Here is a 17,979-nt window from a genome sequence, read left to right as displayed (position 1 = left end):
AAACGACAGTTTTGCTACACCAGCAAGGCCAAAGACCTTCAATAAGATCACTGTGATGTTTTCCATCTGATTACTGCCCACTGTGGTAAAGGAATTTTGATAATGTGTGAGTCAAATTGCTAGCAGTAATTGAAATTAGTAAAAATTATTACCAAAGTTGTAACCATATCCAAATCCTGTTTCTAATTGGTTCTACCATTGTAATCTATTCAGTGTCCTGTAATAAAGGCACGGGCATAATTAGATATGTGTATAAAAAATATTTGATGTTACCTGGAAGCATTATCTTTAAAGCTGACAGAGAAAAGGGGAATTTTTGCAGTTGCTCCCAAAATTGTGAGCACAAGATTCTATCAGTGCCACAAGGCTATAAAAGCAAACTAGTGAGAGTCAGATTGGTGATCAGGACTACCTGGGGTTTGTACCAATGTCAGCTTTAGGGCAGTTCTTGTATAGGATCATATAGCAGACTATTGTCTGTAGCTGCTCATGTTTGTTAGCAGAGCTAGAGATCTTGTTACATTCTATATAAGCCAGCAGTTAAACCAACCGGTTTGCAAATACTTTAATTTATAATTAATGTGGGCAAAATTGGCCACTGATGTCTTGTATTACTATACAGATCAAATTTGTGTTTATTATGTATTGCCTGTGTCTTGATCTGGTATGCTGCTTTTGAGGTTTGATTATTCTGGATACAACACCCATTCCAGTAAGCTTACATTGCATTCTGTTGATCTGGCCTTTCCCAAGTCTAATGAACATATTATTTGTGGAAGGTATCTTTTGCTGCTTCGCAGTAAATTTGCAGTTGTCTCTAGTGTTTGTATAAAGCAGCAATCTAATTGCTGTTGATTCTTCAGAACTGGATGCACAGAATGAATCAAGTGTCCTATATTAATCTAATGTTGGACTCTAGAGGCTTCTTTGAAGTGTTGTGCACCACCATCCTTTCTTCTTTAGTGGCAGCACAGAAAATGAATTTGGTTTGGTTCCCCCTCACATGCCTCCTGAATCTCCTGCTGCCTGATGAAAAAAAATAAAATTTGTAGGCTAGCTCAGGCTAATGCTTTGCCACAGCTTATGTAATGAAATTTTGAAGGGCTAAGGCTGATTTGAATTGCTCTCTAATTGATAACTAATCTAGCTGCATGTGCACTGTGACACCTGCCAGGTGAGCTCTACCTGCTCTGCATGGGATGTTCAGGTGTGCTGTCCATGGTATTGGACTATATGTAGGAAAATATGAAGGAATGTCACTCCCAGGCACTGCCAGAAGTGTCAGAACAAGGATTGATCACCTTCAGATTAGATTTTCCCTGCAATTCTGCATATGATCCCAGACATGTTCATCAATGCTCTGAGGAATTACCTGCTAGTGTCTGTTACTTTCTACCTTCCCTGTAAAAGGGAAGGCCTGGAAAAATCTTTTCTGTTCATTGCACATGGCTTGCTGCTGTGATTTATAGCAGCTGGCAGCTCGGCTCCATGCAGCTGTTCATGCACCCTGGTGGGATGGGGTAGAGAGCTGTGAGAGTAAAAGTGAGAAAACTCATGGATTGAGATAAACACAATATAATAATATAAAGGTAAAGCCAAAACTGCATGCATAAGCAAGGCAAAATTTGGAAATTATTCACCACCTCTCCTGGGCAAGAAGGTGTTCCTGCCATCTCCAGCAAAGGCAAGCCTCTAAAATGGCCTGTTTAAGGCAGTTGCATGTCCACAATTTTCCTTTGTGATGCTTGACAGAGTAATTTCTGAAATCAGAGCCTGCCTCAGCTGCTATCCGTCTTGGGTTTCTGTTTGTATCTCTCCCCCCTCTCTTCTCTCTTTCTCTCTAAAGTTTCTGCATCTACCACTTCTAGCTGGGGTAGTTGGCTATCCTGAGGAAGACAGTGACTCTTTTCTGCTGGGACTTTCCTGTGATAGAAATCTCAATGACTATTTAGTTCAATTATTTGTTTAGAGATTATTTGCAGTCCACAAGTTAAACCAAGAACAACTCTGGTTCACTTTAAAATATGTTCTCAGAGTTTTTATTGTGAGTGAATCTAAAGAGAAGGGTGGGCTTGCTTAGGAAGTGAGCTGGATATACAGGTTTTCCTGCCCACTCCAAGTGTTTGCTATTAGTATATGTGACGAAAACAGGAAAAAACTAAAATTAGTTTGTGTCAAAAGTGATGGAAATAATAGTCATGTTACTAGAAAAATGTATCTATTGTAGAGTATGAGAATAATTAGAAGCTACCAAGAAGAAGAGGAACGCTTTAAACTTGATATTCTATTTCAAAGAAAGTGTAATACTGAGTATCTTTTTTAGGATTGTTAAAAAAGGCCACAAACTATTACCTTTGTGCCCTTCCAGGGCATGTGTTACAAGCTGGGTATGCTTAGAGACTTAGTCATGATAGCAAGGCACAATTGTTTCCCTACTGGCATTATTGAAACTCATTGTAGTCACATCCCTGGGATTTGTAGTTTTTGCTTATATGGAAAGTTTCATGTGAGAAGATAGTGTCATCTGCCATTTCTCACTGGCGGACACATTCATTTTACTAAATCTCCTTTGTTCATAATTTCTTAGTTTCAAATGTTATGCAAAAGTGACATAAGTGGCTATTTTTTCTTTTTTTTTTTTTTTTGGTGTAGCATTTGACTGTAGTGAGTCATTTAGGCAAAGAAAAATGCTTCACTGAAATAGAACTATGGTGGTAAAATAAGGGCTTTAGCCTGAATGTGGTCTAAGCCCTATGAGAGAAATCTTGATAGGGTTTTCAGAGAAAGCAAGCCATTGCAATTTCATCTTCATGAATGCATTTCTGGCTTAAAAGGAGCTTAAACTTTAAGCCTCACTAACAATTTACTTGGAAACAGCTACACACTGCTTGTGGCTTTTTCAATCTGGTGTGGGTTATCTGTAAGCCTCCTCCCCTACATCTGACTACTAGTGGTAATCCCATTAGATGATTATAACTTTTATCCTCAACAGACAGATTTAGTAATAATTGAAAAAGAACTTCAAGTGTATTTAATCAACTATGTGGTCATTTTATTAGTGGAGACTCATGTAACTTTGCCTTAAGTGAAGTGCATTTATGGCCTGGGACTGAATAGCTGTAATGATCCCAGGAGTGAGAAATCCTTAAGCTTGCATGAAATTGCACCAGTTTCTCAGTAGCAGGTAGAACTGGCCTACAGAAGAGAAATATTTTTATTTTCATACAACTTTCTAATATTTTTGGCTAAAAATAGTTATTTTTACTGGTGATGTGTGATTATGTACCATTTAGTTCTCTGTTTTCATTGGAGAGAGAATGGTATTGAGGGAAATAAGTTGACTTAATCACCCATGCAGACAGAGACTTAGTGAGACTTTCTTAAACTTTCTCCTTCTACAGAGCTGTCTTTGGAATGAAACCAAAGAACTGGAAAAGCTGTAGTGTGTTCACCAAGAGCAGATCTAGGTTTGTCCAAATAAATGAACTCTGCTGACAGCTTATTGCATATGCAGACGGAAGTTCATAAATAGCAACTGAGCTCATGTGCTCTCCTTGAGCAGAAGATAGCAGGGCAAGGTTTCCATTATGAATATAGCTGTGTATTTGAAACCTTCAGTGTCTTGTTAAATGCAAACTGCACAGATTCATAGTCACTCTGTCAGAGGTGTGCTGGTGCTGGGGTGTCCAGCCTGCACACAGTAAATACACAAAATATTAGTGTCTAATCTGTACTGAACAGTGAATCTGGTGCACTAGTGAGAAAATAGCACTATGTTTATAGATTGTGTTTGCCAGGAGGAGCAGTTCTACATGTTTCTGCAATTTGGTGTTTGCTGTAATTCTTGTAATGTTCATACCTAGTACTCTGGTAACGCAGGGAACCGTGGTGCTAGAACCTGGGAACAGTACTGAGTTTGCATACAGAGGGGAAAAGGCTGAAAACTGTTACACCTGCTTAACTTATTTTAATAGGTAATTCTCAAAGTTGTTATTTCACTACGGGCTAAGAGAAATAGAAGATCTTCTGGCTAAAATGTAGAGATCTGAATGGAATATAAAAATTCAGAGGATTATACAGCAGAATCTGAAGCATGGACAAAGCTACTAAAAAAATGCTGGTTTGTAAAATTTTGCCTTCAGTGTATTACCTAAATAAAGTTTAATTTAATATTGTTTCCTGGAGGGTCACAGGACCCTCCTGGGGTGTAATATAAGTGTGTGATATAAAATCTGAGTCTTTTCCTTGATGGAAAGAATCTTTCCTCCCATGAGTGTTGCCAGATATACCCTAAGCTGAGATGAGCGAGATATCAGACAGAGACAGAGAAATGAACAGTGGGGCAGCAAGATTTCAGGAAAGTAATCTAGGGTTTAATTTTCTGATGAAAACCTATGAGTTTTTTATGTCCCGTGTGAAGTTGAAATCCATGCCCCATCTCAAACTTTGCACTCATTTCATTGTTTCTTCCCCAAGGCCTTCTGCTGCCCGTGGTTAATTATGCAGAGAAGGGGAGGAAGACTAGTAGCCAGCTGGAAAATGTCACCCCTCAGCACCATGTCAAAACATGGCAAAGCACAAGTAGGACACCCCTGCTGAGGAGCAGTTACCAAACAAATATTCCTTTCTAAGCTCATGTCAGGGTGCATGGGAGGACCTGCAAAATACAGAAAAGTAACAAATGTAGATTTAACTCCTCGTTGGCTTTACCTGAGTGATCATCATCAGAGCAAACTAGTCACAGTGAGAAAACAGCAACAGATTGTTACGGCTTCTCTTTGGACTTGCTGCTCCTTCACTTAGGGATGGGGTGTACCCTACTGCCAGCCCAGGGTCCCCTGGACTGTCCCCACTGCAAATTTCAAGTCCCAAGTCAGATCTGCTTTGTTTTATGAATGCTGGTGCACTGCACTGAGTTCAGGCTCTTCTGTATTGATTCTTGTTCTGCTTGTTACAAGCTTTCAAGTGTTTCTGAGGTACCAGCATGTTGCTGACTGAGGAACTGACAATACAAGCTTTAATCCACAATGCTTCTTTAGCCTTATACTTGATGATGGAAGATCCAAAGAAACAGCTGAACCAGGCAGAAAGACCCATACAAGCCAAATAACTCAGCTAACAGGTTTTGTAACTAGTGTGTTTCTCAGAAGCAATAAGATTATGTGGATCAGCTGGTGTGCTTTGTGTCTGGTGAAAAGAAGCTTATTTAAGTTAAGAGAGCCAGGAAGTCTGTGTCTCAGTCCAGAAGGAAGATGGGTTCCACAGAAGACCTTGACTATCCTCAAATCATCGTGCAATACAGCAATGGATTTTTAATCTCAAAGGTAAGAAATATAACTCTTGGAGTATGCAGACAAAAATATTCAGGGGTTTTTCTTTAGGTCCTGAATGTAAGTCTTTGGAAGAGGTGAAAGCACTGGTATAATGACTGTTTTTCCAAACATATTTTAAGGCACAAAGGCAAAACTAGTAATTCAACTATTTTTATTGTTTGCTAATATTATTTGCTTAAGCACATGGGCATAAAATTATAATATACAGTGCAGTGGATTTTTTTTCCTCATTTACTACTTAACTTTCCTACTGTCCCTTGCTGTACCTCTGGCCAACATGGTAGCAGAAGGAATGCTTTTTGGGTTGTGCAAATACCACTGCACCTTAAGCTCGTGAAAAGCAGAGGTGACAATAAAGAGAGGAAAAATAGATAATGAAAAATCACTTTGTGAGAACAGGAAGTGTCCAATGCTTTCCAAATTAACACTGTTAATAGTATGTTTTTGAGAAACAATTTCAACTTTGGTTAAGCCATATTCTTACTCAGGGTAAAAGGAGCTTCATTGTACAGGAATCATTGTAGCTCAAATCATTGTAGATACAGGCAGTCAATTAAATTGATGTCTTTGTTACTGTTTTGGGAGTGTTTATGTGACCAGAGTAATAGGCTAGCACTTGTAAGGTTGACTGTGCATAGCTAAAGAAAGATGGTTGGGTTTTATGTTTTTTTTTTTAATGTATGGTTAGCTATGTCTGTCAGAAGATGTACAGATCTTGCTGGAGAGGTTACACAGCTTTATGGAAAGACTGGGAAATTTTGATGGGTTGAATGAAGCAATTCTTCTGGAGGAGAGGAAACTTCTGGAAGATCACTGTAGTCCTTCACACCAGTCCCTGATAAAAAGATCCATACAATGAGATATCCCCCCTATTGCAAGCCATCAGAGAGTCTCCGGGGTTCACCAAGCATGTGTTAGATCCTTAGTTAAAGAACAGAAACATAAACAGAGAGCAAGCACCACCACCCAGTCTTGTTCTTTCCAGGAGATTGTGAGAATGTGTTCCTAAACTAAGGAAGAGGCAGGAACATTTACACACAAAATCTGGTCTCTAAATGTGGACTTTTGGAAGCCAAAAAGCATTGACTGGTTTCACTGGAGAAGGGGAAAAAAAGACCAATGAGTGCATTGCATGGAGAGTATGTTATATCAGTGCTCAGATAAACTACAGCGTAATAATTGGACTTGTTTATATGAAACACAAGTTTATCTGAAATAAATATTATTAGATTTATATTTTTCCTAATTAAGCAGCTTGTGAAATGCAGTAGGCCTTGCGCTTTCACCTAATTCCTCAGTCCCATCTTTCCCTACCCCCAGGTTATGTTCACTGCCTGTGAGCTGGGGGTGTTTGATCTCCTTTTGGAGTCAGGAAAGCCTCTGTCTTCAGATGCCATTGCTGCACATCTGGGTGCCAGCACCATAGGGATGAAAAGACTGCTGGATGCCTGTGTGGGATTGAAGCTCTTGGCTGTAGAGATTACACAAGAAGGAGGTAATAAAGGCAAAGGAATGGGAATAAGTTGAAACCCTTAAACCTCTGATGGTTTTGAAAGTGAGGTAAGAAGTGTGGGCAAAGGTAATACCAAATGTTAAGTCAGTTAATGTAGCTGGGAGAAGGAGAGAGTCACTCTTGGAATTCACTCTTCAGCTGTAAGAGAAGAGGCAAATGTCATCATGAACACAGGTGCAGGGCTGTATATCCCTGAGTGTCTTTGTGCAAGAGCCTCATGTGACCTTGGAGAAGATATTTAGGATCTCTGTGGAGCTTGTCTCAAGAAATCTCTGGGGTGTGGGCAGAATGTTAAACTTAAAACAAAATGCCAGGGTGGATGGTAAAAACATGATTTAAAACATGTTTTGTTTTTCTTATGTTTTTTACCATCATGTGAACATATTTTGTTAGGTTGTTGATCAGAACTGAAAGGTGATGTTTTTCCTTATATCAGAAACATGGAATCCACTTGGACAGAAAGGATCTCTGGCCATCAGACAGAAGGGCTAGAGTGTCACAAGTCGCATCCCCTGCTCTGCCTTGTGTTGGCATGCTCTGTTTTAGGGATTATAGTTACTGTCCAATGAGTCTGGGGAGAACAGGACCTATCTTTTATATTTCTTTTATATGCCAGTCCCATGGGTGAGCGATTCCACTGCAGATGCATTGGAGGGAGTGGGGGAGATTTCTGGGAGTCCTTTAGGCATTCTTTTCTCTGCAGAAGGTCCTGCCCTAGTGACCTGAGAGATGGTGGGTGAGGCTGTTTTGTGGACTTTGGACTTTCCCCCATCTGCTGATCTTGTTGATCAGAAAAAAGACTTATCTGCAAAGACTTCTCACTTAAATAGAGCACACTGAAAGGTTCCTCTGAGAGCAGAAGCCGATATGTAAATGATAGCACTTATAAGGCTTTCTTTTTTTACTCTCCTTCAAAGAAACACTTGGATTTAAGTGTAGGGAGATAGTTTTTACCTGGATGGAATGGGGCAACACAGATTTCAGCAGCCCTCACCCACTACTCATTGCAGTTGAAGGATTTGGTTGTAGAAGTAATGTGGTTTTGTTCTAGGCTGTATAGACATCTTCTGGTGATAACCACCAAGCTGTACAATAGACTTGGCAAGGTGTTATATCATATGTTAGTAAATATATTTATTTTACCCTTAAGCCCTCTACAGAAACACAGAAATTTCCAACGTCTACCTTACAAAATCAAGTCCAAAGTCTCAGTATCATATTATGATGTATTATTCCAACACAGTCTACTTGTGCTGGCAGTACCTGGCTGATGCTGTGAGGTAAGGAGGAGTGTTGTGTGCTCTCTGGTGATTTGCAGCATCTGTGTCACTGCTCTGAGTGGTGTGTTTCTGGGAAAGAGCTCAATAAAGGTGCTGGCTGGTTTTCAGAAATTAAAAACAGCAGATAATTCAGCTGTGGGCAATATGTGTGCTTCATGCCTGCCCTCCTTGTTTTCCATTTGTGTATGTTCTCATTTTCCTTTTCCCTGTCATCATACAGATGATCTAGAAATCAGATTTCTTTGTTTCACCTTCAGTAAAGCACTTTATCATTACAGTGACTCTTACTGGACAAAGTTACATCAAGAAAGTAAATAATGAGTAATGGTGGCTAAGGATGCTTCTGTTGCAAAGGTTTATAGGGGCAGTTTAGTATGGGTCTGGACTCACACTTGTTCCAGCCCATGCAACTGATGACCAAACATGATGGTGATGATTGCATCAGTCTGGATGTTCTCATAAATCACAGAATCCTAGAATGGTTTGGGTTGGAAGAGACTCTAAAGTTCCAAACTTCCTGCCATGGATGCCACTCACTAGATGAGGTTGTTCAAAGTGCCATCCCACCCTGACCTTGAAAAGAACAAGTCATTCTTGTGAACTGTTGAGAAATAAATCAGCACTCTCATTGGTTTTTGCAATTGCTATTTTAGAGAAGGAAGAAACCAATATGAAAGAGCTTTTGGTGTTTCATCTAAAGACCCTTTTGGAGCAATGTACAGGTAATCATTAGAATATTCATAGAAATTCTATTCTTCTTGTCATGAATAAAACTAATGCTTTAAATTATGGCTCAGGACAGTTAAATATTATGATGTGAGAATTCCTCTCATCAGCATCATGCAATGTTTTTATTTCTCAACAATATCAATTACTGGGACACTGTCTGATATTTCAAATAGAAGTATATAATTTCCTAATCTGAAATGATCATAGGTCTCTGACAGAGGCAATGGTAATTGAAGGAAAAAAATCCCTTGGAAATTCTGAGAATGGGCTGCATAATACACTGATGGATTTCACTAGTCTTAATTCCCTATTTAAATGCATGAATTCATAGCTGTACCCTCCCGATACAGGAATATTCAAGGTAGATTTAGATGCAAAGAGGACTTATTCTGTGTCAATAAAACTAGAGGGTTTTGTTTAAGCTAAAACATGTAACAGCAGTTATATTATGGGAATCACTGAGGATGTGGTAAGGAACCCTCTCTCTGTGCCGTCTGTTTGCATTGCTAGATCAGATGAAGAAATGCTAAAATTCATGGCTGGCCAGAACTCAGTATGGAGTATATGTGGCAGAGATGTTCTTGTTGCATTTGACCTTTCCTCTTTCACGCAGATCTATGACTTGGGAGGTAAGTGTCAGAAGTTCTTTAACAAGACTTTGAATTGTCTTTTATTAGCTCTGTAGAGGAAAACAACTCCTATGTTATATGATGGGCAAAACAATGGAAACAGGACATGGCAATATAAGGAACATTTTACTAAGTTGGTTGGGTTAAAAACAGAAATGTGAGAGTGATGATAGCATGAGGAAGCTGAATGCTTTTCTCTGCAGTCTGATTTATGTAAGTAGCCATGCATCCCCCTGTGGATGTGGCAGCTTTAGCATTTTTTCATGCCTTGCTTGATGCATTCTTCCAGTGCTAGACTCTTTCCTTCCTCCCCTTCAGTCACTGTTGAGATACTGCCCACAGCCTCTTATCCTGCAGCACCCTGCTGTCCCAGCACTGCTGAGTGCTGCCAGGATTCATGGGATGACGCAGGCTCCCTCCTGGCCTCCCTCACTGCTTCCCCAGAACCTGGTTTAGTGGCTCTGCTTTTCATTTTTCACCTTCCAGCACGCACAGCTGGTCTGGCTAGGAGGGAGTATAGGTGTGCTGAGGACTGGGGCTGTTCCCACGTGCCTGGATGCTGCAGGGCCTGGATCTTCCTGCCGAACACATGGAGACAGTGGCTGCTCCTACCCCTCCTCTTCCCTCTCAGCAACACACGGGGTGCAAATGTACATTGCCAGCTTCCATGAGGCTGAATGCACCAATGCCTACTTGCTTTCATGGGGGTGTCACTGGGCAGGTTGGGTTTGTGTCGGTACTGACCTCCTGTTACTGTCCCCAAAGGAGGTGGAGGAGCTTTGGCCCAAGAGTGTGTTTCTTTGTATCCACGTTCTACTGTCACCATTTACGACCTGCCCAAAGTTGTGCGAGTGGCCAAAGAACAATTTGTTTCCCCCGAGGAGCGTCAGATCGCTTTCCACGAAGGTAGGTGTGGACAGCGGTGTGGTGGTGTCACAGCTTTCTCCAGAGCCTGGCTCTGCTCAGGGGTGTCATTCTGGAGGCTCCAGCTGCCCCTTTGGGCACAGTGTCCCAGGCTGCAGCCTCCCCAAGCCGGGTCTGCAGCTGTCCCAGCTGTCCATCAGCAGCTGTCACAGACACAGCTCAGTTACTCAGCAACATTAATTCCTGAAGAGAACTATTTCATTTCTTAACAACAAGGAATTAGCAAAAAAAAAAAAAAAAAAAGGCCTCCTCAAATTTTGAAATTTGCCATGCTTTGTTGCAAATTTTCCTAACACTCCCATTTTCTCCTGTACAAACCTCATGGCAGATGTGAGGGATGCCAGGCCTGCTCTGAACAAGGGTTTTTCCTTCTCTAATCACAACTGATTGATCTTCAAGTCCTAAGATATTTTAGACGATGAAAGTGGGTGAGCTAGCTCCAATTCCTCTTGCCCAGGCCACTGATCTTTGTACCATCTATAAGGAAAAATGAGTATAGAGAGATCTCATTTTTAATGTTTACAAAAATCTTCAAAGTGCTGGAAGTGCTTAATATTGCTCAAAGCTCAGAAAGAGAAAATAAGCCACGAAGAGAGAAGTAAGTGTATAAAAACAAAGATGCAAGAAAACAGGAGAAGAAATGACAAAGTGAAATGTTGAGAAAAAGAATCTGAATGCAGTACACCAGGTGCTAAACAAAAGGAATAAGAAAACTAGTGCTAGGAGGTGAGAGATGTGTATTTTTACCTATGGATTTATGAAGTAACTCCGTGATTACCAAAGATCTTTGAAAACTTTCTTAGAGAAGGCAATATTTCCTTCTTTCTCATGACAGAAACCATGTCAGTCTATGTCCTTAGTGCTTTATGAATTTGAATTTCTTAATTGGAGAAAACCTAAGCTCAAATGCTTTCCTCTGCATCAGTCTGTTTCAGGATGAGTTATTGCCTTGACATGTTTCAGATCTTCTTGAGACTGATCAAGAGCCAAATTCCCTATGCAGTGCAACAGAAGACTTTTACCCGGTAACTCCATTGCTGTCTGATATGTCTAAAGGGCATTGCAAACCTGGAATTGAACACAACTGAAAATATTTTCATAACTCAACTCTCAGTGTTGTGGGGATTTGTATAATGCATGTATTCTTGCTTTACAGGAGACTTCTTTAATGATTCAATACCTGAAGCTGAATTGTATATTTTATCCAAGATACTGCATGATTGGGATGATGACAAATGCATACAACTGCTGGCAAAAGTCTACAAAGCTTGCAAACCTGGTAGGTGTGAACTCTTGGAGGGCAGACACTCTTACCTACCAGCAATTTGAAGCACACCCATTTTGGTACTCAGTTTGGGTGGCAGAGTTTCAGTGCAGGAGTTTCTTGGTTTAGTCCTTTGCTTTCCCTAAGCCAACCATGTGCAGCTGAGACAAACAGCACCCGGTCTAAGATCTCTTTGTCTGACTTCCAGTTTTTGTCTGTCCTGCAGGGACTTATCTTTCAAGGCATAAATTGTAAGGATTGAGAATTTTGGTATTGTTTAGATAGGTGTATACATCATAGTAAAAAATCACATTAAGTGTCAAAATGAAGCCTCGGAGTTTCAAAAGTACTGCCCACAGAGCAAAATCAGTAAGATCCTGTAAATTTCAGCTGGGGAAAATGGGAAATTTTGATCTTTAGCTCTGGGAAATCAGTACCAACATAGCCAAGCAAAGTCATGCTCTGATGCTTTGGCTCTTTCATGTCTTCTGTGATGCTGAAATACAACTTAATGTAATTGAGACTGCTTCTTCCTGAAGTGAGGTTAGGATCTGTCCTAGTAACAGCTCAAAAATAGCTCAACTTTTCAGTGCTCAGGGCGTGTTTTCTTTCTGTTGTTAACTTCACCAGGTGGTGGAGTGCTGCTGGTTGAATCACTTCTGAATGAAGATAGAAGTGGGCCTGTAGAAACCCAACTGTACTCGATGAATATGTTGGTCCAGACAGAAGGGAAAGAGCGAACAGCAGCAGAGTACAGCAAGCTCCTGGAGGCAGCTGGCTTTGGAGTGATTCAAGTAAAGAGGACTGGAAAACTCTATGATGCTGTTTTAGGAAGGAAATAGTAGTACATGTTTTATGTATGTAACAAGGGAGAAAAAGCTGAGAAATGTGCTATTCTCTTCTTAGTGGGTAATGATCAACTTAGCTGTTAGTTAAGGCTGCCAACTTTTCTGTAAGCTGATATATTGTCTGAAGACTCACTAATAAGAGATCTTCAACATATATGTATTGCAAATCTGGCAGCAGTTGGATCTGGGAGGGAAAGAAAGAAATCCACACCTGTTCCATAAGAAACAATCCACAAAAGAAATGTTTAGTGTGTCTGCTTCAGCTTGTCTCTGATTTTAACACTGTATCTGACAAAAGCAGAGTTTAATTTGTACTTGAGTTCCTTCAAAATAAAACTAATCCCTGTACTGAGCTTTCTTGCCTTCATTTTTATTCCTGAGATACTGATATAATAAAATCAGACCAAATTATGTCTCCTTGTGGTCTTTTCAGAGTTCCAGGAGAAACCCTGTCTGAGCCTTGGGGAGTTTTGCAAGAAAAAATGATATTAATTTTTTATTTCCTCTAGACTTCGATTTCAATTATGAAAAAGTGTTGTACCTTAGTGACAGGTTGAAACCCAGAGATTCTTATTACAAAACAGATAGGAAGATGATGCAGCCAAGTAATTCTTTTATGTATTTGGGTAATCTCTGCTGCATGCTTCCTGCCATTTCTTTAAATCATTTGCTCAAACACGGCCTGCCATCACTCATGCAGCTCTTGGAAGCAGAATAACACATTACTGAAGTGAGAAACATTTGGAGAAGGCACTAAAAGGGGACTCTGCAGTTGTTTCTGGAACAGTAATTGCATTTGCCCATCAAGCTGGATACGAGAGGAGCTTGATATAGTTTACTCAATACCCATCTACTCACGTGTAGGAGAAGGACAGGGAGAAAGTAGCCTCAGGATACACAGGAAACACCAGGCTTTAGTATCACTGCAATTACAGAGACATGGTGGGACAGCTTGGATGATTGGAATGTTAGGTTTTGGGGAGTTGTGTTTTTTTTTTTTTTCTTCTAAATAACAAACACTCTGAAGAGAACCTGAAACAAGTGCTTTGCTATGTGCAGGCAAATTAAAACCCTGTTTGTTCTATAGTTTCTGTGTTCCAATAGACATTTCTGATGACACCTTGCTATCTATAAGGTATCCTGTCTGTGTTTTTTTACTTGTCCTTGGAAATGTTATAACTTTGAAAAGCTTGTGCAGGAAAAAAGGAAATAAGGGTGAAGGTTTCCAAGTTACTCATGTTTTGGTAATGAAAGCTGTTACCAAGTTTGTGCCCTTCCATGGTGCTGCAGCGGGAGGTTTTGTTTGAAGCAGATGGCTCTGCCAATAGAGCTCTTTCCCCCTTCCACAGACTTTTTCACCATGCAGACTGATAAATTTTCCAGCTCCAATATGGCTTAGGAGTAGTGAATGGAACGTGGCCATAGCTGGAGGGAATCATTCCACAGCAGAAGAATGTCTGGGGCAGAAAACACAGCCTGTGAGCTGAGACTGGCTGGGCTGAGTGAAGTCAGCTGTTCTCCAGGTTCCTCTGTCTAGGAGGACAGAAACTTCCAGCAGGGCCTTGGCTTGGTGGCCTGGGAGTTACATGAAACAGCAGAGGGCAGGAAAAGCCAGGAAAATTGCCATCTTAATGCACTAAATGGAAGCTGGTGGCTACTGCTCTTCAGAACTTGCTGATAACCATGGGTCATTGAAGAAGCACAGCCTTTAGCACTAGGAAAATGCTGCTTCAAATACAACAAAAGAAACAGTAACTAGGCAAAAAAAAAAAAACCAAAAAAAACAAAAACGGGAGGTGGAAAGACAACAGCCCCATTGCAGCAGGATCAGGCATGGGCTGGGTGCTGGATGCTGCCTAGAAACATCTTCCAAAGGAGACCTCAAATGGAGGGCAGAAAGGTGGGAAATTTTCCCACAGGATCTGTGGCTGTAGAACCACTGTGGGACAGCAGGACCCACACTCCAGGCTCCCTCCTGGCTCCAAAGCTCAGCTCTCCCTTCTTCCACTGACCTGCTCTGGAGAACCCTTGAGGCACTGGGTCCACAGGTTGTCCTGAACTCCGCATGCTTCTATAAGAGTGTGGTGTTCCCCCCAGATTTCTCCATGCTTCCCAGTTGTAATGCTTTAGCCATTCAAAAAAGCCTTATAGCAGTCTAGCTTATTGTCGGGCAACATTTTGAATGAGGCTCTCCCAGGGTTATGGAGAGTGCTCTGCACTGAAGGCAGGGAAGCTTTCTGGAACTCAGTAAGGAAGGCCGGCTACAAATGGCTTGATAAAGCAACTGTTTTAATAAGAAAGAAGAGGGATGTAGATAGCAAGTAAATCTTGATGTTGCTTCAGATGCCAGGCACCCATGTCCATGCTCCATTCAGCACTGGATTTTCCCACAGTATGTAGTACAGACACTGTCTGTGGAAGGAAGCGCCTTCGTTTGGGTTATTACTTTCTTACAAGAGAGAGGCTGTTCTGGCAGTGAGTGGGAGCTGCTGGAGCCCCTCCTGCAGCTGAGGGGTGTTTGTGGCACAGCACAGGCCTGAGGCCACCCTGGGCACAAAGCATGGTAGCTGCCATGGGGGGCACTCGCTCCTGGATGTGCAAAACTGCTCAGGATCAATGCATTCCACCCCCTGGTCCACATGCAGCTTACCCTTCCCAAATATTTAAAGGGTTACAGATTACCTCAGCTGCACATGAGTTTCTCAGACCCTAAGCATGAGGCTTGGCAGAGAAGAGGTCGCCTGTCCAAGACAGAGTCCCTGAGCACAATGTCTTCTGCAAGGCTGCCGGTAGAGTACCCTGTTCAGAACCAGGTGTTCTCACACTGTGCAGCTTCTCAAAGGGTGCAGTATTCATGTCCAGGCTTGATTAAAGCAATTCCATTGTTACGGAGTGAAACAGATCTCTTAAAATAGGAAATGGGTCTCCATGTTACACATTAGTGCAATCAGGCTGTCAGGAGCTGACTTAAAGCACATAAAACGTACTGTTTTTTTCCAACATCTCAGTATGAGATTTGAGAATGATTTAAGACTGATGTCAGAAGGTTACATATTATGTCTTTATTCTGTGCTGTATCTCATACCTTTAAAACAGTTAATGCTTTTTTGAAATGGAATATGGTCTTCAACCCATAAACATCCTGTGTGATAAATGAAGCAGTGCCTGTGTTAACTCCTTGCTGATTTCTTCTTTCTGCATTTATAGTACAAAAGGAAGACTGCAGTTCCAGGCTGTGATAGGAATGATAAGGATGCCATAGCTTGACAAAACTGTTCACCTCTCAATCCTTATTAAAAAACATGCAAAAATTAAAAATCATGTCTTAGTAAATGCAAGCAGCACAGATTCTGGGCTCCATTGTCCAGAATGAGTTGTATATTTTTCTAGAGTTTGGAATTTGCTCTGACTTTTGTATGTTTGGAGTTATATTTTGATAACACAGGAGACCCTACAGTATTAGAAGCTGGGAAACAGATGCTGTTTCTGAGCTGTAAATAGTAAGGCATTATGAATGTTAAGAATATTAAAAATCCATAATGTGAGGCTACCTGAGTTTTGAGACAGATCATTAAGAGTTCTTCAGCCTCACAGACAAAGGCAAGAGACAAAAGCAGTAATCAACTACATCTAGGTACAAAAAGTAGCAAACAGGCAATGAGAAGTGCAGTGACAAATATTAGAACTCCCTTTCTCCTTAGTGGAAGACCACTGGAGGATGCCCACAAAGCCATGAAGAAGTTCGGCCAAATATTTTTAGCTGAGAAGAAGGGAGGAAACAAAATTATCAAAGGACTTATCAGAGTGAAAACAACATGGGAAGTTAAAGTGGGCTTGCGGTAATTACTCTGGGACTTGTGGGAAACTTGGAGTATTTAGAGAAAGGGCCAAAGGCAGGAAATGGAGGAATCAGGGTGGGTAGGGGAGGAGCCAGCCTATTGAAACAGAGAAAAGGTGGGGGAAAATGCACTGATCATGTTTTGCAAGCTGCAGTTCTGCACACCTGGCTGGATGAGCTGCATGCCAGATCAATACAGGTTTTCTTCAAATTACAGTCTATCCCTGGCTATCTTCTGTTTCTTTTTATGAAGCCTTCCCACCTCAAAAGCCAGTTCAGTGGAGAATCTATGCTTTTGAACAAGCCTAAAATAAGATTCTGCTTTGGTTTATGAACTGTGGTTCATCACGCTGCATTCAGGTTCTTGGTATTCTTCTGTACTGATTCCTGTTTTGCTTGTTACAAGCTTTATAGTGCTTCTGAGGTGCCAGTGTGTTGCTGACTGATGAATTGTCAATACAAGCTTTAATCCACACTGCTTCTTTAGCCTTATACTTGATGATGGAAGTAACAGCTGTACCTGATAGACGAACACATCAAAGCCAAATAACTCAGCTGTTTTGTAACCAGTGTGTTTCTCAGAAGGGATAAAATTATGGGGATTAGATGCTGTACTCTGTGTCTGGTAGAAAGAAGCTTATTTAAATTAAGAGAGGCAGGAAATCTGTGTCTCAGTCCAGAAAGATGAATTTGACAGAAGACCTTGACTATTCTCAAATCACTGTGCAATACGTAAGTGGATTTTTAGTCCTCAAGGTAAGAAAGATAATTCAGTCTTATACAGATGTCTGAGACTGAAATACTCAGAGACCTTTTTCTCAGAGAATAAAATTAATAACAAAGCATCATAATGTAAACTGATTTTGAACTTGAACAAGCATGATAGTTGTTTTTCGGAATTTTTTTCCTTTAGACTTCTAAGGCAGATCTGGCTGTCATGATGGGCCTAACATTTATTGAGACCCCACTGACCTCTGGAGGCTTGGTTGAGTGGACCTTGTCTCTGCATGAAGATTTAAAAATATAGTGGTTTGTACGTGAGGGCTTGTTGTCTGACTGCCTTAAATGTGGAAGATTTCTTCTTCTGTAGTGGGATTTCTTCCCACTTTTAATTTTTGAAGTCTGAGAAACAGAGGACTGGCTTCAATTTCTTTTCCCCTCCTCTATTATATCATGCAAAGAACAAGATTTTTGAACTATTTTCTTCCCTTTCCTAATTTGCCATTCAGATGGCTAAGTTTGATAACATTTGTATATTATGTCCCTTCAGATGGAAGCGACTGTGAATACAGAGTGTCTTATAATGGCTCTCTCCAAGACAGCATATCATTAAGGCAGACAGGGAGCAGTTTCAATTTCCTTAATGTTTGCTGATGCTGTTTTCCTGTGTGTATGTGCATTTGCATAAAATTCCACTATTCAATTTCAGTTTGAATTTTCCTCATTAACAATCTATAGTGATTTCAAAATTCACATTCTTATCATGTTTTTGAGAAGTAATCTCAGCCATGTTCTAACTGAAGATAAAAGAGTCTTCCCTCTGATGGATGTTACCAAGTCATTTGCCAATGATGCTAAACTAGGTAGCTTATGAGTTATTTTAGGGGGAAGCATTGAATCC

General features: G+C 40.8%; 1 protein-coding gene across 1 annotated transcript; it reads left to right on the top strand.

Moving 5' to 3' along the window:
* The first annotated feature begins 5,096 nt into the window (after positions 1-5,096).
* On the top strand, positions 5,097-12,798 carry ASMT (acetylserotonin O-methyltransferase). The gene is made up of 8 exons (XM_033052431.1): positions 5,097-5,324; positions 6,654-6,828; positions 7,997-8,126; positions 8,780-8,848; positions 9,366-9,484; positions 10,250-10,390; positions 11,565-11,687; positions 12,303-12,798. Exons 1-8 carry the CDS (start codon positions 5,253-5,255, stop codon positions 12,512-12,514), a joined length of 1,041 nt encoding a protein of 346 aa, XP_032908322.1. The 5' UTR covers positions 5,097-5,252; the 3' UTR covers positions 12,515-12,798.
* The last annotated feature ends 5,181 nt before the right edge of the window (positions 12,799-17,979 follow it).

This window comes from Catharus ustulatus, chromosome 2 (assembly GCF_009819885.2).
Source record: "Catharus ustulatus isolate bCatUst1 chromosome 2, bCatUst1.pri.v2, whole genome shotgun sequence".
In the NCBI taxonomy this organism is placed as follows: Eukaryota; Metazoa; Chordata; class Aves; order Passeriformes; family Turdidae; genus Catharus; species Catharus ustulatus.
The sequence above is the reverse complement of the archived record's forward strand: the minus strand, read 5'-3'. Positions and strand labels throughout refer to the sequence as shown.